Raw genomic sequence first — 22932 nt, forward strand, 5'->3', positions numbered from 1 at the left:
AATCATGACTTCATACTAACTATTAAAAGATCCCCTTCAAAAGCACTTTAAATGTAAGTGATGGGGGCAGAATTCACAGTATGTCCACACAGTCATTTTGTGCAAGAAAAAGTATTTAAAAGTTTATCTGAAGCTTGTATGAGTCTTCTGCAGCCTGAATTAGTCATATCAAGTGGATATCTGCCACATTGACATTTAAGCATCAGATATCCTCTTTGTGTTTCCCTGTTGAGCTGCAGTGGAAGTATAGTAACACAAAGAGGGACTTAAGCACTAAAAAAAGACTAACATTGAAAGATATCTACTTGATTTGACTAATTTGGATGGCTGAAGGTTCATACAAGCTTCAGATAAACTTAAATACATCTTTGCACAGAAGGAGGCTTGTGGATTTTGTCCCCCATCACTTACATTGTAAGTGCATTATGAAGGGATCTTCTAATGGTCAATATGAACAGGAGGAATGATTACTACAAGAAAAACCTGTTTCAATGTTAATTTGGGCACCTGACTGATGTTTTAAGACACTGAAAAAATTGTAAACCTGTCCTTTAAGACGCTGTCTATGAACTGCAGCGTCCCTGGTTCGAGTCCTATTGGGGACCTTAGATACACCTCTCTCACTCTCATCTCCTGTCTTGAATAAATAATACTAATAACAATAACTTTATATATATATAGCACCTTTCATACAAGAAATGCAGCTTTATAAGGGCGTAATAAAGGCACGTAAATGTCCCCAAATACTTAAAAAACAAAACATTGTCATTGTGGGCATGTTAGACTACTGACATTATTTTATATCTCAAAGAAAAGTAAGACGTCGGGCCGCTGTTTGGATGCATGCATGGATTCTACACCGCTCTGACAAAATATGTTCCTTCTTTGGTGTTTTCATAATGATGGTGGAGAATGTGTCCAACATGTCGTTCCAAAATATCAGTTGGGATGAGATCAAGGCCATAGCATACGAGTCACAGCATTTTCATACCTGTCAAACCATTCAGTGACCCCTCGTGACCTGAATGAGATCATCTGCTTTCATTACATTTACAGGTTTTTGCTTTGTGAACGTAAGAAGTAAGTTTAAGTTTGTGCATACTTAAAGCTGACTGATACTCTGCTAGCAGTTTAGAAAAGTGTACAGTAAATATTCAAACAAAACCAAAATTGGCAAGCATAAAGAACATACTTTGCATGCAAGCCTCGAAAGATAGAGAGGTGGAAAGAGGAGGAATTTGCATGGAAGCAAATTTTGATTTGCTGGAGAGCTGGAAAAGCTGAAAGGGAGAGCCTTTATTACATTGAAGAGATCGTGAGAGGAAGAGCAGGGGAAGAAGGGGACAGGAACAGACGCATTTACTCCCATAGATAGTTTAAGTCATTAAGAAAATTAGAGTAAATTACAGGGCGGGAGGATTGGCTAGGCTGGTAATGAAGTCTGATATCTTATCATCAGAGTTAGAACCTAAACATGAGGCTGAGTGCGAGTGAGTGACGGACGCAGAAAGTGGGAACAAGAGGACCTAACCTGGACTCAGTAATGCTGTCGATGTAACCTGACTCTTTCTGTGAGTCTTTTTGAGTTTTGGACAAACTCACAACACAAAGAGGAGGCTGGATTCAACGCATCGCTTCCTACAGAGGAGCCCAGACAGCCAGAGACCCTGAGTCCAGAGAGGAAGAGCCCCTACAATGCCTCGTAGGTGAGTGTCTAGTATTTGTTTAATGTATTTGATAAGGTAAGAAAAAAAACACTTCATGTTACATGCATTTATTTATGTCGTTTTTAATCTTACTCTTTATCTTTTTTTTTAATCTTATTCTTGTCTCCAGTGTTGTAAATGTTTGTCAATGTTTACAAGTGCTCTGGTTTGACATTTGCTCTTTTGCAAAGTCACTGTGTGTCTTTTCTGTTCTTTTGCTTTTTAACCATTAACTGCATTTTCCACTTCCATTGTTCATTTCTACCTCCCCTGAAGTTTAGACTCTTGTTATGTTTCGCTTGTCTGTTAGTCAGCAAGTTATCTCAAAAACTTATCAACAGACTTAAATGAAATTTGGTGGGAAAGTAGGTCATTAACAAAGGGATAAGTAATGCTGATCCAGATGTAGATCCGGAAATGTTCTTAACACTGAGGTGTATAGTACATCTTTAAACATTTTCACTGCTTTCTCATTAAAAACTGCTCTTGAGTGAAGACATTTTGGCTCACATATCCAAAAATTGTCATTCAGTATGTAGAGAAAATCTAATAATGCCTTGAAACGTCGCTTCGCATTGATTTACACCATTGCCCACAATGGTTTAACACACACACAGATATTAAAGCGGTAGTTACCAGTGTCATTAAAAGCGGCATTAAAGAAATCTCTGATGGTGAGACAAATCTAAATTATCTCACGGTTCATATCGTCAAACATAAACAACTGTTCTCAAAAGGACATTTGGGGAAAGTGCTGCCCAAATGCCAAAAAACTGTTAAATATTACCAACAGTCCAAGACCATAAAGAAATTAACTTTACAAAGACATAAAAGCAGTAAATCCCCTCCTTCAGGAAGCTGCAAAAAGTGAATGTGAGGATTAATTTACTAATTGTTTCTGCACTTTCACGAAAGTATTATTTTATAGGTTTAGGGACAGAGAACAGAACAGCGTGTACAGTTAATTCTTCTGATCAGAGACGAATTTAATGCATTGCAACAGTGTGATGTGTTGCAACACTTGAAAGACTAATTGAATCTAGGGAACAATTTTAGTCACTCTGAGGCTGTTAGAAGTGTCACATTTGCCACTTTTCTGCAGGAGTCCTGCAGCCTCAGAAGTGAAGCTCGGTTGTGGCAGAAAAGAAAGAGAAGCCAAACCAGCTTCACAGCGAATCTGTGAGGAAAATAAGGCAACTTGCAGTAGCTGGCGTTAACCACGATGCTGAGACGAATGACACCTGCAGTGCTGTCTGTGTGTCTGTGTATGTGTGGGGGGGCTGCAGTATATAATGTGTTGTATAATTTTCCACAAATACAGTGCCAGTTTTAAGCATAATTGTCTTATTTTCACCCACATTAAACAGAACATCGTTTACACTGCACAGTTGTAATGAGGTGTGAGAAAAGAATTGTCATAAGGTGCTTTTTATGACTTCAAAACTATTCCTCTTTCATCTCTTGTAGGTAAATATGTTAAATGTAGAATGTCTTTGTTTCATAGGTTGTAAAAAGTTTGTTCATGTGATCTAGGTGTATGTTTTGGCAGTGTAATAAGCCTTCCCCTTGATGCAAGTGTGCTTGTGTTGCATTATGGGGAAGTTAGGTACACTTGTATGCCTCTAGGTGCCTCTGGTAACATCAGAGGGCAAAATTAAAACGCATCTGTTCTGTTGGACTTATGGAGTTATTGCCTCAGTAGTCTGATAATGAAACAAGTTCGCAGTCGGTTTACCAGCTGAAAGCAGCAGCAGCACGCACACACATATAAATAGAGGGGGGAAGGTTGAACTGCAAATAAGGAAGTGTTCTGTGACCTTTGTGTTACACACACACACACACACACACACACACACCACACAGTCATACACACCTGGAAGTAAAGAACAAACAGACAACAGTGGTAGTAGACAGGTGGGTAGGCAGAGGGGAAAAGCTTTGCAAAAAGCAAACGGAGAGACAAAGAGTGGGCTTGATTACGAAGGCACGAAAAGATCTGTTACTCTGTATTTTGTGGATGACTTTGTTTTTCATTCCTATAACCACGGTGGAATTACAGGACAGGCGCTCTCACTCATGATTCACCGATGAATCAAACAGTCTGAACCATCTCTTGCTGTACTTTACTTTTTCGTTGCACTCCGCATAGAAGCGATGGAGCATCAGAGAGCGAGTTGCCAGAATTTAAACGTATTCTGTTCTCAACTATGATGAGATTTTGTTGCAGCTGTCATTAAAAAAAACGACAACAACAAAAAAGAGACACCACGTCTGTCTGTTGGAGGAATTCCGGCTTGTCAGCTATTTTTGTTCCTGTCTTGCTTTCACTATTTTGTGAAAGGAGTCGCAAAAGGAAGGAAGAGCAAGAGAGAACGACAGAGAGGAGGGGAGAGACATACACAGTGCGACCGCCTCGGCGAGTGTCAGTTGTTTTCAGAGGCAGCTGAGAAGAGTAAGTGTTTACCTGCTTTCCTATTGGGACGGAGAGGGGCCGAATAGGGAGAGGATTGGGTGGAGGAAAGTGTGTAAGGAGAAGAGGAGGAGAGTGCGGGTAGTTTGAGGGGATTGTTTTTTGAGAATGTGCTGAGATAGACATGAGAGTTTTGATATTAGATGGAAGATTGTTAGTGTCAGAAGTAAAGTAAGCAAAAACATGAGAGCAAAAGTGACTTAATTTCTATATTAACGCGAATGTGCTGCCTGTAAAGTGAGGAAGTAGAGAGGAACAAATTGTTTCTTTACAAGATCAAGAGATAAAACAAAATATGTGCTTATGCTTTTGAGGTCTGCACGTGCAGGTACAAAGTGACAATCTTCACTCTCCTTCTCTTTTGTCCCAGAAGAGGTGAAGAGACAACATGGTTCGGTGAGTCAAGTCCCCGCTGCTGGACACTATAGTGCTGTGTTAGTCAACTCTGGTTGTGATCTCTGTGTTTTGTGCAAGGCATGATGACAACTTCTCTGTTTCCATTCCTCCTTCTCTTTCTTTCCCCAGCTGTCGACTCGTCCTGTTCTGATCCTCTGTCATGTGATTTGCAAACGAGCTGTTCGGTGTCTGTTTGCGTAAAGAAATTGTGTCATAAATGTTAGTTCAGTAGTTGAGTAAAAAACCCTTTTTCTACCCTCACTTTAACATTGAATAACATTCAAGCTCTTTAAAGGTTCCTTACTAGGTTCACTTTGCCTTGAGCTGAAACTTCTTTCTTTCTCTAACTAACTTTAATGTTTTTCAAATCTTCTTTCACAGCCCGTTTGTTGTATAAAAGCTCTTCTCAGTTGAACCCAAACTTGACAGAAAAACATATATTCAAGTTTAAATTCAAGCTTATTTTCAAAGCAAGCAAAAATACAGAGTTATCCACATTTGAAAGTTGTATTCCGTAACATTTCTTAAGCAACTGCAGATTCATGAACATGCTACTGTAGTGCAACCGTGAAGCAACCACTCTGATGCCATGATGTGGAAAATGTCTTTATCGACTGAATTTAAACAACTGAATTTGAGAGCATGTGGTTGGGTTGCAGGAAATCTATTTTAATGAGAAATAGCCAATAGTTTGTTGAATTTTTGGTTAATATTTTTTTAGCATTTTCAGTCTTGTTCACATAATCAATAGGTGGATGGCAACCCAGACTTTAAAAAAACAATTCTATTAGTTTTTTCTTTTTCAAGCTCAGAGACTGAGAGCCGAGCTTGACCACGACACATTTTTTCTGTCCTCAAAGGGCTCCAGGAAACTATCAAATATTAAATATTTGGTCTGTACAGATGTGATTTTGTTACTGAAGTCCAGAATGTTGTTGAAAGGCTCTTCAAACCAGTGCTTTACTGGTTTATTTGGGTGTACCTTACACATGTGTATCATTAGTATTTCTGTTCTGATAAGTAGGCCTCAGTGAGGTGGCACCACAGGTGTTAATGAATTATGTTTCCACATGTCTATAGTCAGAACTCTGTTTTCCACAGAATGGGCAGAATAAAGAATACAGTCTTTATAGGGGAATGCAAATAACATCTTTTCTATTATTCTTTAATCTATCAGTTATTTTCTTGATCAATAAATTTATCTTTTTCTGTCCTTAAATGTTAAAAATAAGGACACATGCTGATCACAGGTTATCGTACAACCCAAACGATGTCTTAAAATCGGTATTTAAAAGTATTCACATGTACCAGACTGTAGCCAGAAAATATTTAGTATGTTTATCAAAACTGTTATTGATTAATTTTCTGTTAATCAACTTAAATATTAATTACTTGATCATCTCAAAGATAGATTAGACTGTGGTGAGACCTGCCTCTCCCGCAGTGAATCAAAAAATTTGTTTTGCTATGTGGAAAAACAACCAGGTTATTGGATGTCGGTGTATATAAAAGACCTATGAGTTTATATGTATCTGATATAAGTGTTGTGTATTGTAATCTGAGTGTGTAGCGGCTGAATTTCTACACATACAGAGGTTTCTTTTTAAAGTGTATACACGTGTGTTGATGCAGGTGGTTCCACAGAGACATCACAGGCCTGCAGGCCGAGGAGATGCTGAAGAATCGGGGCATTCATGGCAGCTTTTTGGCTCGACCAAGCAAGAAGAACGTAGGAGATTTCTCTCTCTCTGTCAGGTAATAATCTCTGCAAAATCCCTGAATCACTTGTTCTCGTTTCTCTTCAAACTCTACAGCAGAGAAGAAGTCGTACTTTCCTTTCTTGCTCCAGTGCTACTTCTTTATTCTTTGTTCTTTGTTGGCTCTTTCACATGATAAACCTTCAAGCAGAAAATAGATGATAAATAATTGTGATACTACAGGATCTAATCAGTTCAACAAGCCCTGATTTAAACACTGAACTCATGTAATGTTTTCTTCACCTTTTACTGTTGTTTTTGTTTACTTCCTAAATTTTTCTAACAGCTCTAAAGTTTATTGTAACACAAAAGTATTTTACAACTTTGGGACACAGAGATGTGAATATTCTTATTCTGCACACACGGAAATCAAATTTTCCGCTACACCATGCGAGCATGATAAAATCAGACATTGCATTTGTAAGTGTGTTAGTACTTTATACAATAATATACGTGCATCTTGATGCTTTTTTAAATTCTCGCAGGGTAATTGAGTTGATTTGGTTGTTAGACGCAAAAATATGAAGGCCTGCATTGACATTAACCTGCTTTTACAAATGAATACATATTTTTTATTACTTATAATGCTAAAAATAAAATGATAATGAAGTAGAAAACTTAATATAACATCACTGATGATTGAAATACAGATAAAAAACCACGACTGAAAGGCCATCTGGTAAACATTTAGTAGGTTGAAGTTAACATCCTGAAACCTTTCCTCAATAGATTAGACTGATAACTTGTTTTTGTGTTTGTGCGTCGGGTTTATTTGATGTAAAGCTTGTGCACAACGCCCAGATGTTTAAGGTCAAGTTATACTGATCATAGTACCGCAGCCTGTTGTTTTCTAAATGCGAAAGCTGACTGTACTGATGTGATTATGTCAAACTGTGTAACTCAAGTTCATGGTGTTAGTGAGAGTTACTGCAGTCTGACAATAAAAAAAAAAAAAATAGATAGCAGCTTTTCATTCTCACCTTACCATCACACATTTTTGTTTCAGAATAAAAGACACATCACACATGAGGTGGTTATAAACTGGATGAATGTGAAACAGGAACATCACGTGTTGGTTTTGTGACAGACTCGCCTTCAAAGGCTCCAAAACCCAGAAAGAAACAAGAATAATGAGTCTTCTAGGCTTACAGATGTTTTACTTAATCTGAGAGTTGTTGTTATAAAATAATGTTAAAAATAGAGATACCGAATTTAAAAAAAGCTCTTATATCACTCTGATTAATAACTCCAGAGAAGTCGGAAAGTTGATGGAAAGTTAATGTGTGTCAATGTGTGTATGTGTCATAGACAAATGAAGGTACAGAACATACGTACTGTGTATTGTCTGTGAAATCGAATAAAGGTCTGTGAGGATCTGGTTTGATCTGATTTTACTTTTATTTTCAACATTTTGACTTTTTAGGCACCTAAAAGTTGTAGAAACATTGTTCCGTTTAAACTTTCACACCCAAAAAAAACCCCTGACACAGATGTTCTCTTCAATGTCATCAGTTTGATTTCTGTTTCTCCTCAGAGTGGGCGAGACGGTGACCCACATCCGCATCCAAAACACGGGAGACTATTACGACCTGTATGGCGGGGAGAAGTTTGCCACCCTGTCAGAACTGGTGGAGTACTACACAGCGGAGAACGGCACCCTGCAGGACAAGGACGGCACCATCATTGAGCTCAAATACCCCCTCAACTGCTCTGACCCCACCACAGAGAGGTCTGTTCGCTCTTTCTTCTCACCTGCACACTCACTGTTTAACCCCCAGTAGGTTAATGCGGCCCACACTCATCGGCTTGTATGAGCTGCCTCCACCTACAGTCTCGGGCTAAGTGTAATAGTTTTTGGTTAGGTGGTTAAGTAAACTAGAGTAAACTATGACAAGCAGTATTTCCTCTATCACTTGTTAATTTGATGGCGTCATTTGTACGTTTGATATTTAGATTTTTGAATCGTTTCCTGAGTGGGGAAAGTCTTTTTATTTGAAGCAGCTTTTTAATAATCGTGTTGTAATAGCATCTTTGTCAGAATGTGAGTCATTGAAATCAAACACCCACACTCCAGACAGCAAGAGCCCACCACTGTCGAGGCTTCATTCTCACATCTGCCTCACTGCTGCAGCTCATGGATGACATGTGTCAATGATCAGAGGTGGGAAGGACAGTACATTTACTCATGTACTTTATTGAAATACAATCCTACTTTACTCTAATGGTTTTTGTGAAACACTTTTTGGCCACTTGTCCAACACACAAAGACCACATTGCCACACAAAAATCTTACTGCAAGAATAACAGAACAAATCAGGGCACATAAAGGTCACTAATGCAAAGGGAATAATATAAACAGGAAACAAGTACATATAAAATACGACATATATACAACAAAATGGGGCAGCACATTTTCATAATGAAAATATTTACTTTCTATTATGTTTCTTTTTTATATATAAATCAAAAAATGAGATCAAACATCATAGAAACTCCCTTGATAATTATTAAAAGAGGACATTTTCGTCACTACTTTTAACTATTCAGCAAAATCAGACTTTGTACGACTCTACAATGGCGAAAACCAATCCTAGAAGCACAGCTGGGGGAGATACTGGTACTGGTTTATGTGGCCACACTGTTATATTTTTGATTACTTGTTTCCAAAAGAGTATACTCACATTCAACTACAATACCTGCTTCATTTTTACACCTTCTACATTCTTTCATGACTGTATTTTTTTACTTCTATGCATTTTTTGTATTTTGTCAGCTAGAGTTGCTAGTTGCGCTGCAGGTTAAGATTTTAAATTCAACATGAGATAAACTCATGAAAAATATCATTATGTCGATTAAAACTCCTGTACTTCCAAAATGTCAACTTCTCAGGAACAACCTTGTTTTAGTCATTTTGTGTTTTTTCAACCTATAAAGGATCGTGTCATTCGTCAAGTAATTGAAACGCATTATAAGGCTTTTCACTCAACATATTCATAACGAAACTTCAATTTTGGTTATTTTAACTGGGGACAACTCTCTGATGGAAACTTTTCTCCACAATGAGTACTTTTGATCAAGATTTTTTAAAATTTTACAAAAAAGAATGCTTTTGAATGCAAGATTTTAACTTGCAATGGAGCATATTCACATTGTGATATCGATACTACACACTTTTAACATTTAATTTTACTGATTATACCTGTCACTCGCAAGCATATATGTTTTCTAAATATGGTTAATAGATAGTGTTATGGAAATTTTGTAAAGCCTCTATCTGCATGCGGAGCCTTCCACATCAAAGACTCATCAGGCTGCTGCTGTGATCAGATAAAATCCTGATCTATTAGTTGTTTGTCAAATACATGTTCAAGAGCTAATATCAGTGTTAATTCTTGTCTGCCCACATTGTACATATGAATTCCATGACATTGCTGCTGGAGGTGGTGTTAGGTGGAGGTGGGTAATGGGAGTTTTTCTCCCAGCTGGCAGTGGTGGGCTGCTAAATGTTGTGTGACCGTAAGCTGCTTCAAGTAGGTTAATGTCCAACTAGTACTGAAAAACTCATAGAGCTTCACTCCTTTTATGAGTCAAGGAGGACACTACTTTCTATCGTGTGTGTATAAGTGTGTGTGTGTGTGTGTGTGTGTGACTGTGTACTTCACCCAAGCTGGAAGCTCTAACCTCTGCACCCCCCCACCCCCCCCCCCCCCCCCTCCTTCTCTCTCTGTCAGTTGTCTAACTTCCCTTTTGTTGCTGCGGTTGGAAACTTTAAGTTTTGACACTTTTGAAAGCAATGGCCAGACCCTACTTGTCTTCCTCTATTGCACACTCCATCATGTTCTTGCTCACTCGTTGTCTTCCCCATCTCACTCAGTCTCTTTTATTTCAGTAAAGCATGATTACACGCTCCTCAGCAGGTCACCGTGTGATGCACTTTTCTTTATGTCTGTTCTCATGTATTTGGAAACTTATCTCTTCTCAGAAAAGAGGATAAACAGGGTTTGAGGCTTAACCTGTTGACATTATTGCATGTGATTAAGATAGTTTAACCATGCACACCTTAGACTCTGGCATGCACTTGTTGTCTTCAACTTGTCCACTAACTATACAGTATCTATAGTAGCTATATAGCTTCTGCAAAATTGCACAGACAGTGCCATCCGCTGCAGGTGTGTCTTGCAACCTGCTGTAAATTAAAACCCTCAGGTGGAGTCTCATTTCAGTTTCTGTAAAAGCATCTACTGTGATTAAGTAAGTGATTAAGATTAAGTAAGTAATTCTAAAAGCATGTGCAAAAGGCTTAAAGAGAGCAGAGTGAGTGTAGGGGAGGGGAGGGGGGTTATCTGTGGATGCTATATATTGAGGGGAGGAGGGGGGGTGCAGGCTATAAATACTTTGTCCTCTTCAGCCACGAAATCTGTCATCAGAAATTTTCCGACCGCAAAGCAGGAAGTTTAGAAGAAGAAATCGAGAACTGTGCCTAAAATTAAGTCACAACCCAACCCAACCCAACTGGGTGCGCGTTCACTCATTCACACATGCTTCACAAACACACAACACACAAACACACACTTACACACACATGGACAGTTCAGCAGTGGACAGAAATATGACTTGCTTGCAACAAAATCATCTGCATATTCCGTTTTTAAATCTTGGTTTAATGCATCGGATTCCGTTGTGGCTTTCTATTTCTGTTCACTGTATAGTGCATAACAGTCCAGTGCACCACATCAGTCTGTGACTGACAACCGCTTAGCCATGAATAGACTGATACAAATAAGTCACACAGCAGTCATAGACTCATAACGGTGCTTACACATACAGTGCACCAAGTAGGTAACAAAGGAAAAAGGATGTTTTGTTTGCATGCAAAAAGTCAACGTTAAAAATGTTTTCTCACAAAATACATTTAACAGTCAAATATCTGCACGAGGCAGAAGATTTCTTTTGCTTATCTGTATTTATGCAGGTCACAGCAGTGAACCATGGCCAGAAACAAACCCAAAATTGGCTCAGGGTATGCATATATTTAAAAATGTGTAGATGCTGCATCATTAACCATCTGTGTTTTTTCTAAACCAGGTGGTACCATGGTCACCTGTCCGGGCCAAATGCAGAGAAGCTGCTCAGTGCTCGAGACGAGCCGGGGACCTTCCTGGTCAGAGTGTCGCTGTCCAAACCTGGAGACTTTGTCCTGTCGGTTCTGACAGAAGAGAGGAGCAGAACAGGAGGGAAGAGGGTCTCTCACATCAAGATAATGTGCCAGGTAGGCGCTTTTTCCTGTATGTGTGTTTTTTCGTGACATGTGAGATAGGGCGTGCATGAAACTAAGGGTTGCTTTTTGGTCATTTTTTTTTGCTTTGCATAAACAGAATTAGGAGAGTCCGAAACATTAGAGTCATGTCACAGAAAGAAAGACACTGAGGGGTATTCCCAAAGTTGTGTAGTGCACTTTGAAATAGGTTTACAGTCTCATTTCCCCTGTGTTGTGCAATAAGAGACTGTTGCTCATCTTTTAACTCTTTTGCTCATAACTGTCAGGAAGAGTTTTACTTCATTTGCCAGCCAACCATTGTTACCAGGTACAAAAGACAAAGTAAAAAGACATTTAAATTCACTATTGGTGTCTAAACAGTCACTGTAAATAGGCTGCGCGGTACAGCAACAGCCGCCTCACAGAGCCGTCTCTCAAACTCATTTTCATAGATTGCGTCCCTCCATCATCAGTCACCGTCAGGGCTTTGCATGTTACTTTTTAGCTGTGACTCACTTCATAGAAAACACGGTTCAGTCCTCATTTAAATGGGAGTCATTGTTTTTCTGCTCCGCTGGGGTGCAGAAGATTAATATGAGATTACTGGAAGGGTCACAAAGGCCTTTTCATGAGCACATGGCACAGATCAGGTGAGTTTCCCCGACCGTACTCGGCTCTAATCTTCACGGCTGTTGGTGGCAGACAAGTGCAAACACATCAGTATACATTAATCCCTTGTACACAATTTAACCAATAAATTCTGTCATTTATTTGATTAATAAAATTGAAAATTGGCTGCAAGTCTGTGCCACAGAGAAAATACTCTCATACTCTTTTACTTCCTTTTGATAAAAAGATATGTAAAAATGATTGTTGCTAACACAAATATATGTTTACCCTCTTTTATTGAAGTGCCATTGTGTTCATTTTGTTTCCATGATGTTCTACAGTCATGTCGTGTGACTAGTCAAACGTTTAGTAGCTCTTTAGTCTTTATTTTTACACCAAACACTTTCTCCAGAATGACATGTTGTGTGTGTTATGTGTGTGTATGTGTGTATCCAGAATGACCGGTATACAGTGGGAGGCTCAGACATGTTTGACACGCTGACAGACTTGGTGGACTTCTACAAACGCAAAGGCATCGAGGAGATCTCTGGGAACTGGGTGCATCTCAAACAGGTGAACTGGGCTTTTGAGTTTGTAACATGTGTGAATGATTTATTTTGCACTACAGATTCAGCAAGTTGAAAGTCAGTGAGCCATTGTGCAATTATTCTGAATAATTTTAAAAGACGAGCAGTACAGCCCACAGATAGAAAATATTACTCACGTCTTTGAATGTTTAAATGTGGCCTGAAGATGTTGTGCGGTGCGTTCACTGGCTCGTACTTTTCTCTTTAACTCAATTATAATATTTTTCCTCTCGCTCTCTGTGTCCTGGTAGCCGTATTACTCCACCAGAGTGAATGCAGCAGATATCGACAGCAGAGTGAAACAGCTGGACCAGACCACAAAGCAGCAGCAGGAGGGCGAGGGAGACAAGGCCAAGGCGGGCTTCTGGGAGGAGTTTGATGTAAGATTTGACCCGACCTCAGTCATACTTACAGTTCCAGTCAAAGGTTTGGACACATGTTCTCATTTAAGGGAACGGGAAATTGTGTCCAAACCTCTGACTGGTTTTCTTCCCATGATGCTTTATCTGTAGTGTAAGAACCAGCTTACTATAAACTTGCTGAAATGTTCATCAGCCTTTCACATCTTCAGACTTACTTCCTTACTCTGGGTAACTATTAACTAGAGGTAATATACCACCATCTTGTGGTGGTGGAATACATCAGCTGCCTCCAGCTGCCATATTACATCATAACTCTAAGCAGGCTTTGAGTATGTTGAGTGTTCAGACTGGAAGAATGACCAAATTAAGTATACTTAAAAAAATACTTGGAAAAGCTACTCACAGCTGCAACACATTAAAATAAATTGCAGATGATTGTGACTTGGGCTGCAACTAGTATTTTATCAGTTCATTGTTTGATCTATAACATGTCAGAAAATAGTGAAAAGTGCTTCACATTCTCTCAGTGCTCAAGTTTACATCTTAAAAATGCTTGTTTTGTCATACCAGCGGTCCAAAACCCAAAGATATTTAGTTTATGCTTTAAAAGATAAACAGGAAAAGCAACAAATCCATAGCAGTTAACAGGGAATGTTTGGCATTTTTGCTTTAAAATAACTTAAATTTGTAACCCTTATGTAGTGTTCATATTCAGCCCTTACACAGCAGTATTCCATCGTAATTAGTCTCTATGCCAAATTTTAAAGCACAAATCTATTTTGCATTCATAAATACTTTATCAGTCATTAATAAATGAGTGATTAATCTTTAATTAATGTTGTTGTGTTTGTTTATGGAGAAAAAACATTCACTATCACATCATATTATGGTTCTATGTTACGTTAAACAGGAGAACATGACAGCCATCACTATTTCGATTAATTTTATTGAAGGTGAAGAATGCAGCAATATTTTTGAATGGTGATTTTTATTGATTTATTTATTAGTTATATATTTATCAACACACACAAAAAAATTCTAGATCATTTTAGGAGAGATTTTAGTTGAAATTACTGCAGGACCTGAGAGATTTCAGGCTGAAAGAATGATGTTTAGGGTGTTTTTACTGTTCTAAAATGTAAAAATGGGCCAAATTTTATCTGAACAGTATGTAAGGATTAATTGATTATTATATTTGTTACTGATTTAATTGACTAAATGTGTTTTTGACTGTCTCACCTCCAGTGGTAACAGAGCTCCAGTAAGATCTTGTCAAAAAAAAACATTTTACTTGCTCTTTGTCAAGTTTTATTGATAGAAGAACTATAAATTTACAGTTTGACTGACTTACTGTAAAAACTGTTAAGCGTGCAAATTTCTTGTATACTAACAGCAAAAACAGTTTACTATCACGATTAATATATATTAGTATGTAGTATGGAATTGAGATACAGCAAGTATGACACAGTCGTCTCTCTCTCCCACCAGGCTCTTCAAAAGATGGAGGCAAAGGTGAAGAAGAGCAGAGAGGAGGGTCAGAGACCAGAAAACAAGAGCAAAAACAGATACAAGAACATTCTTCCCTGTGAGTTTTTTTATCCTCTCAACATCATTAAGCTCTAAATTAACCACATCTTATGTATGGATTCACAATTTTAATAATGATTAATAATAACTGAACTAAAAGTTATTATTCTCCTTCTCTTCCACCATTTCTTCACTCCATCCACTTGTTTTCTCCACAAGTCAACGACACCAGGGTCATCCTGCAGGACACTGATCCCAGTATTGTGGGTTCAGATTACATCAACGCCAACTATGTTACAGTAAGTGTCCAGAGTCAGCGGCCTCATGGTAACACAAAATGATAAAAACACGAGAGAAAACTCATTTTACTCCTCTTTTAGGTTGTTGTTTTAATTGTTTATCTTATTTAAAAATATATATAATATTATTTGTTTACTGAAGTGATCTCATTGTCTGCAGAACACCTTGTGGGAGTCGACAGATCACAAAGTTTACATTGCCACCCAGGGCTGCCTAGCAACAACTGTCAATGATTTCTGGCAGATGGTATGGCAGGAGAACACGAGGGTGATTGTCATGACAACTAGAGAGGTCGAGAAAGGGCGGGTTAGTATCAATACTAAACTTTTAAGTGTGTTTCTTTTTTTTTTTTCTTTCTTTCTTTTTTTTAAAAAAAATTATGACTGTGCCAATGATAGTATGAAACCCTGCTTATCGTTGGGCATCTTTCAAAAACATTTCCACTGAGAGAAGCACTTCCTGCTTTCTGCCGTTTAGAAACAGAGTCACACAGTTTCTGTTACAGTCAGACTGAAAAACCTGCGGATGCTTTTATTAGAAATATTACACTACTGTAGTGTTTTGTAGTCTTTTATCTAAAATGTCAGATGCCTGCAGCTCATAATTAATGCAGTTACGTCACTGCAGTTGTTTCCATCAAGCATTAAGGGTCAGTTGTTCCCTGCAAAGCTCCGAATAGCTCAGACGCACGATGCTATAGATTACTGAAGTGACTGCAAGACAAGACCCAGTACTTTATGTTAGGGCCTCCGGCACTGGCCTATTAGATCTTAAGTGCTCAAAGGAAACTGGCGTAAAGCTGGAAAAGTTGCAGTAATCTTCATCCTTCCAGGCGTTTAAAAAACAGGTTTAATCTGGTAGAGGAACCCTTGTAGAGTAATGCTTCCTTCTGTCCACTATGTTTTTTTTTTCCATAATTAGTATTTTGTCAGAGTTTTCATTGTCTTCAGAAGAGCATTTTTCTATTTACTGTTTTCATAATGTGGCAGTGTCACGCTTTTTTAGATTCCAGCTGTTATTAAGTACCAAGTGAATAAATCAAAGTTGACCTGAATTAAAAGTCTAAAGCTTTGTTCACTTGTGGACTTGTTGACGTTTGTAAACCCACAGGTCCTTTGTACATGGAGTGGATTGTCCAGATTAAGTTTACTTAAGTTATTCTTTATTTTTCTGTAGAATAAATGTGTGCCATACTGGCCAGACCCTCAGAGCTCCAAGGAGGTGGGACCGTACGTGGTGACATCTGAGTCAGAGAGAGAAGCTGCTGATTACAAAGTCCGAGTCCTAGAGATTGCTCCTATGGACAAGGTAATCTCCCAACTCGACCTCTGCCCTCACTGCACTCGCTCATGTCAGCACATGTAGCCGAAGAAATATTTCACAATTTCATTTTACAAACACATTTTTCTGAGGCATCATCACCTTATTTTTTCCCCCTGTCACAGCCCAAACATTCCCGTACCATCTGGCACTACCAGTACCTGAGCTGGCCCGACCACGGCGTCCCCCAGGAGCCAGGCGGCGTCCTCAGCTTCCTCACTCAAGTGAACACTAAACAGGCTGAATATCCTGACGCTGGGCCCATGATCATCCACTGCAGGTACAGGAGAGCTGGAGACCAAAGGCCTCAAAACGCTTTGTAGATATTTATTGTGTCAGGAGTTTGTTAGAGCGTGATTGCATTATTTAGGCTGCAACTAACTATTATTCTCATTATTGATTAAATTATCAAATTATATTACTTTTTGATTCATCATTTATCTATGACATGCCAAAAAAGTGAAAAATTCCCATCACAATTTCCTGGAGTGTAAGGTGACGTCTTCAAATCAGATTATATGTTTTGTCTGACAGAGAGTCCAAAACCAAAACATACTGAATATAAAATGATATTAAAAAAACAAAGTAAATAAACAAATCCATTGAAGCAATTAAACAATTAATAAGCTGTCGAAATTGTTATTTAATTTTCTGTTGATTGACTAATTAAATAATCGGTTAATTGTTTCAGCATTATGCAGTACTACCTGTCAGCAACGTTTCTTGATCTTCCGTTGAATTTCTTAAGTGTCTGAGGGGCTGATGTATTTGGGGGTTTTTGCAGGACTTGACAACATGTTTTTAAGATGGAGGGTTTTGCCAAATGGTGCGTCACACCGCCATTTGTGAGATCGTAAATCCCCTTTAAATGTGTGATGATAAACCAGGGCTTGTGGAAAACATCCAAACTTGTGTAATGTTGTGAAAAAAAAAACAAAAACAAAAAACCCCAAAACACACACACACACACACATATACATATATACATATATACATATATATATATGTATATATATATACATATATACACACACAAACATATGTAGATGTGTATATATATATATGTATATATTTATTTATTTATTTATTTATTTTAAAGTTCAGGTTTCATAATCTTAAATTAGGTGATAATACTTGAAGGTTTAAGATTAAAATGATCATATTTTCAGGATTAAGATTAGTAGTAGCTGAACAAAAGGTTTTGAGTCAACTGACAGTTTATCCTTTTGGAATTTTCCATGTGTGATGTGAGCGATGCTGAAGCTGCTCGTGCTTTTTTAAAACTTGTTTGTTAAATAGCTATATGACCCTTTGGAATGTACGAATGTTCACAAAGCAACAATAAGCTCGACAATACTTTCCATTAACACAGCGCTCGGCACAGGTTGCATATATCTCAGTTGTTCCATTCTCATATTTTAAATAGAACATAAAATTGTGTATCAGAAATATGTTTGTTTTTTTTTTTAACTTTCTGTCTTTTGAATCTTATGACACCTTAGATCAAAGTTGGGAACCACTGCCTTAATAACTACTACCATGGCATCAAGTCCCTCTCATATCTCCCTGCAAAGAAAAAAGGGTCTTTAAAAATGATACATGTGCATTTGGTGTCGAGCTGCAACGATTAGTCGATTAATTGATTAGTTGACAGCTATTAAATTCATTGCCAACTATTTTAATAATTGATTTGTTAAGAAAATGTCCAAAAAATGTCCAAATTATCTGATTTCAGCTTCTCAAATGTGAATATTTTCTGGTGTCTTTTGTCCTCTGTGAGAGTAAAATGAATATCTTTGAGTTGTGGACAAAACAAGATATTTGAAGACGTCATCTTGGGCTTTGGGAAACAGTGATCAACATTTTTGACCATTTTCTGACATTTTATAGACCAAACAACTAATTGATTATTTGAGAAAGTAATCAACATAATAATAGATAATGAAAATAATTTGTTGCAACCATAATTTGGTGCATAACACAGGAAAACTCCCCAGTAAATTACCTCCAATAGAAGTATTCTGAATCTCCATAATTGTTCTGTTTTTTAAATACAGTTAATCATTTTTAGCCGATGGAAAGTTGTATTCACTTTGATTCTGCTTTGAATTTGTCCAGTGCTGGGATCGGTCGGACGGGCACCATTGTGGTGGTTGACATGATCCTCGAGACCATTGACACTATAGGTAAAAAATGTTTAAAGGAATCAGTTCTTGAGATGTCTTCAATCAAAAAAATCAAAACATCACTCATTTGTTTCCCTTGTTTCCATTCAGCTCTTTCCTTTTTCACTCCTCTCTCACTCTAGGTCTGGATTGTGATATTGACATCCCAAAATACATCCAGATGGTGCGAGAGCAGCGCTCTGGCATGGTGCAGACCGAGGCCCAGTACAAGTTCATCTACCTGGCTGTATCCGAGTACATACAGACCACCAAGGCCAAAGACTGCGCCTACATGGTGAGCAACGACACCTAGCTAGAGTCAGACTAAAGCCAGGGGGAAGACGATGATATTTGTCTTTTTCTGCTCCCTTGTGGCTGAAATATAAGCTGAATCGGGGGAAAAACGAGGACAGGTTCCAGTAAATAAAACAGATATATGTGTCAACAGGCCTTTGCACTTCTGACTGCTGATTTGAACACCAGAGCCGACTTGTTCAATGTCAACAGAATGATATGTTATCAGAGAGCACGTTACGAAAGATGAACGTTGAGCCAGAGACAGAGAAATCCACCACATAGACTAAACCAGTCTCATGACCTCTCTTTCTGTCTTAGTAACGCTGCATCAGTCATATGTGAACCGTCTCTCTGTCTCTCTTCCTCAGGAAACTGAGACGGAATATGGAAATCTGAAGCTTAAACACCAACCAGCAAGCAGGAAGGTCTCAAAGTGAGTGAGCGGGTGTATGTGTGTGTGTGTCGGTCTGTATGAGAAAAAAAGAGAAGAAAGAAATGCGTGTGAGAGTTGGACGTCCTTAATAGATTCACATCGCTTCTCTAAACCTCACACTGCCGCCCTACTTTCTTTTAAAAATCATGACTTAGTCACCAGCCTTATGTCAGCAGTTTCTGGGGGAAGAGTTGAGCTGCAGACAGTGTTGTTATGTCGAGAGAAGGAGTGGTGGGTGGAGGAAAGACACACAACAGCTGCAGCTGGACTCCACTCTAAAGTTTTTCATTCTGGGAACTACACTGCAAAAAATATTCAGCTTAACACACTATTTAACTTTATATGGAGTCTTGTTTAATTTAAAACAAGCAATGTTTGTATGTTTTTAGTTTTAACCTCCTGACTCCTGACTACATGAAATGCAGTTGTAAAATTAACCCTTGGGTAAAATCTGATTGCATCATCTGTGGTAGTGGCGTGTTAAGTCTGTTAAAACTATAACTATAGAGCCTTTTCCACAATACATGCAAGTACCAGTGTGTACCAGTACCATGTTCTTAACAATGAGCCCTGAAACTGCCTCCGGCTTTAGGTCATTGGAAAATTATTCCTATTTATAGTCATGCAAGCAGGTCAAATATTTCTTTTGTTTCTTGTATTTTGTGCACACATAAAGTCCCCTGTAGTTGGCACTCATTCTGTAAAGTGTGAGCATCAGAATCCAACAAAAAAACTAAATTAGTCCAAGATGAATCTAATTCCAGCTTGATGAATTATTCATTTATTTTAGTACAGGTAGGTAGTGGACGACAAAATCAATCATCACCACCTGGTGGCCTTGTTTCTGTTCGCTTGTATTGAGCTGTCTAGGTGAGCCAAGCATCACAGATGATATGAGCCTCCGCTTTTCTTTGTTTTATTTGTGATTCTCAGCTCCAGTAAGAGCCATATGTGTCACCTCTTGCATAGTGGAGAAAATGAATAAAGTGTATTAATAAGGCACTTCCATAAAGAGGACGGACTCACAAGCAACAGATTAACTAAGAAGGACCAAATAGCAGAGGCCAAGAGATCCGGATCTTTTATTCCCTAGTTTGGCCCAAGCTCCAACAGATCCAACATTTCCATGTTGCAACTTGATAGCATCTTTCATTAGACCCTCCCTACGTCCTAAATTCTCCCTTTTTTCACACTTGTAATGCAGGCTTCTGTTAAAAAAGAAGTCTAAAGCTCTATCTTCTTTTTTCTACCTTTGAAAAGCTTCCTCCAGAGTCACAGAGGACATTATTCAAATGTTTTCAGAGTAGTAATCTGAACTTGATGTGTAAAATCGGTAGAGTGGACCTTTAACGGATGACAGACGTAAACAAGATGATAGATATGTTTTGCAGTGTACAAACAAGTGAAATATATCCAGCTTGTCTCTGTTCTATTGTCTGAATAATGTTTTTGTGACCTTTGGACCCAGGCACCACTCATGTATAAACTGGGCATTGTTCTAATTAATCAATTAGAAAGGATAAAACAGCCCACATGCACTGGCCAGCTCAGTCCCAAACGCTGCAAAGTTTGACCCACTTGAGCCACTGAATAGTTGGCTGCCAGCTTTGAGTGATTGATTTACGGTTGGTTGGTCTGTTTAAATCGTTCTCGTGCGGCAGCCTGCCTCATTAGCCTCACTAGCGTCTGTGATTCACATCTAACAGATCTGTGTCTTGTTAGTGATTGCTGCAGGCTTGAAAGAAAAAAATCACTAATCAGCATTTTCTTTTCTTTTTTCTCTCTAGAAACAAGGAGGACGTGTATGAGAATCTGTCGAAAGGAAAGAAGCAAAAGTCAGACAAGAAAAGTGGTTCAGTGAGGAAAAGATAGAAGAGACTGTGAGGTTTTTATCAAAGATACGTTATTATATTTATGCAGGCACTTGTTTGTTTAAGAATCTGTCTTTCACTGGAAGCCTTAGACAGAATAAAATTAAGGTTTAAAAAATGGAGACAAGGTAAAGCATTGATATCTTATATGTCACATGCTTTGTGATGCATTTGTTAAAAATAAAGGCAGAATGTGTGTGTAGACCTGTTGTTGTTTTTTATGTCTGTTATTTGAATAAAGACGCCATAATTTTTGTGGAATGATTCAATATTTTGGATGGTTTTGGATTTTGGATTTCCCATCAACTACTTTTCTTCAGCAGCATTAGCGTGTTTTAGCAGCAGATGTAAAGTGCCTTAACAGCAGGAGATAAGTAGCTATAATTTAACATACAAAGCTCAGTTTAGCTCTACTTTAGGGAGTGTGATGATAATAGACACACTTCTGACCATTTTTGGCACATTTGGGAGACTTACAATTCTCTCTCAGTTTATTTTCATGCAACTAAACCACCGATAAAAAAATAACTTTGCAATAAGGAAGTTGCATTTCTTTTTAGATTTGGTTACACTTTGGGTTGTTTTGACACATATTGTATGTAGATTTGGGAGACATTGGGGCACCAAATTCTTATAAGAGCACAGTTTGAAATGGGATTTGGTAACAGTAAACTGGAGGGTTTTAGCTACAATCTCCTTTTGTTATACAACAATGTGTTGTCAGAATGCCATGTTTCATATGTTGGTTAGTATCGCTTTTTCTATGCACATTTGTATCTTTCTCAAGCGTAAACAGAAATCAAGTTTAGAACACAGACAGCACTGTAACTTGTTATCAAAATTGATTGACAAGTGTTTTAACACTAACACCAAACAATCTGGTGTTGTTAAATGTTTGATTACGTCAGCAGTTCAGTCATTTCAATGTTTTCTCGACTGCTGCATCAGCAGTCGAGAAAATGAACTTTGAACTTCAGCTTTTAAGCCAATGTAGACAAGAAGTTCAGAAAGTGCTCAGGAAACTAAAGACAATAAAAACATCTATAGTTTCATGATAACTGGGCAAACTCCATCTGCTGATGAACTTGATGACTGACACTGTGGTCGGATTGTTAGTTCAAATACATCAGTAATGTTTGCTGATGTTTAATGCTGATTTTCATTCAGCAATTATAGGACGGCTTCATGGTTTTTCAAGTTTGTCCCAAATGAACATTGAAACATGTTTTTCCTGCCATAATCAGTCCTAGAAAATCCCTTCATAATGCACTTACAATGTAAGTAATGAAAATCCACAAGCCTCCTGTGCAAAAATGTATTTAAAAGTTTATCTGAAGCTAATATGAAGCTTCAGCTGTACAAATGAGTCAAATCAAGTAGATATCTTTCAACATTACAATGTTTTTAGTGCCAAAGTTCCTCTTTTTGTTACTATACTTCCAATGCAGCTCAACAGGGAAACACTGTCAGAGGAAACATGGAGAGTGAATTTGATGCTAAAAAGGCTGTAAATGTGCCAGTCTCATATAAGCTTCAGGTAAACTTTTAAATACATATTTGCACAAAATGTCTGTGTGGACACACTATGAATTTTGGCCCCAATTACTTACATTGAAAGCACATTTGAAGGGGATCTTTTACCAGCCAGTATGAACAGGAGGAATGATTACAGCGAGGAAAACCTCTTTCAGTCTTCATATGGACACCTGACTGTTGTTTAAAGATAGATTTGAAAAATTGTGGCCCTATCCTTGAAGCTCATCCTTTAAATTTTGAATAAAGCTGTAGTTTATAGTAAAAAAGTACAGATTGGGCCTTTAATTTGCCTTTGTAGTAAATGGGAAATAGAGTCCAACAATACAACTGAGTGTGTTT

The 22932-nt window shown here is 38.1% G+C and overlaps 1 protein-coding gene across 6 annotated transcripts; it reads left to right on the forward strand.

Moving 5' to 3' along the window:
- Positions 1 to 586: 586 nt before the first annotated feature.
- Positions 587 to 21326, forward strand: ptpn6 (protein tyrosine phosphatase non-receptor type 6). 6 transcript variants are annotated; one of them, XM_042422954.1, is made up of 17 exons: positions 591 to 1706; positions 4048 to 4158; positions 4491 to 4572; positions 6205 to 6327; positions 7864 to 8058; positions 11415 to 11598; positions 12652 to 12768; positions 13034 to 13162; positions 14633 to 14729; positions 14891 to 14970; positions 15131 to 15277; positions 16148 to 16279; positions 16417 to 16571; positions 18410 to 18477; positions 18600 to 18751; positions 19122 to 19186; positions 20974 to 21326. In XM_042422954.1, the coding sequence occupies exons 3-17, from the start codon at positions 4565 to 4567 to the stop codon at positions 21056 to 21058; spliced, it is 1737 nt and encodes a 578-aa protein (XP_042278888.1). In that variant the 5' UTR covers positions 591 to 1706; positions 4048 to 4158; positions 4491 to 4564; the 3' UTR covers positions 21059 to 21326. The 6 variants fall into 6 exon arrangements, with proteins under 6 accessions (XP_042278893.1, XP_042278887.1, XP_042278888.1 ...); XM_042422956.1 differs by having other exon boundaries at positions 4505 to 4572; XM_042422955.1 differs by having other exon boundaries at positions 4547 to 4572.
- The last annotated feature ends 1606 nt before the right edge of the window (positions 21327 to 22932 follow it).

This window comes from Thunnus maccoyii, chromosome 10 (genome assembly GCF_910596095.1).
Source record: "Thunnus maccoyii chromosome 10, fThuMac1.1, whole genome shotgun sequence".
Classification (NCBI taxonomy): Eukaryota; Metazoa; Chordata; class Actinopteri; order Scombriformes; family Scombridae; genus Thunnus; species Thunnus maccoyii.

Bases quoted from the DNA above. Each gene is read 5' to 3' on its own strand.
- ptpn6 (XM_042422953.1), top strand. The intron at 13,163-14,632 runs GTAAGATTTGAC...CTCTCCCACCAG, and splicing joins GCTTCTGGGAGGAGTTTGAT to GCTCTTCAAAAGATGGAGGC. The intron at 16,572-18,409 runs GTACAGGAGAGC...GAATTTGTCCAG, and splicing joins CCCATGATCATCCACTGCAG to TGCTGGGATCGGTCGGACGG.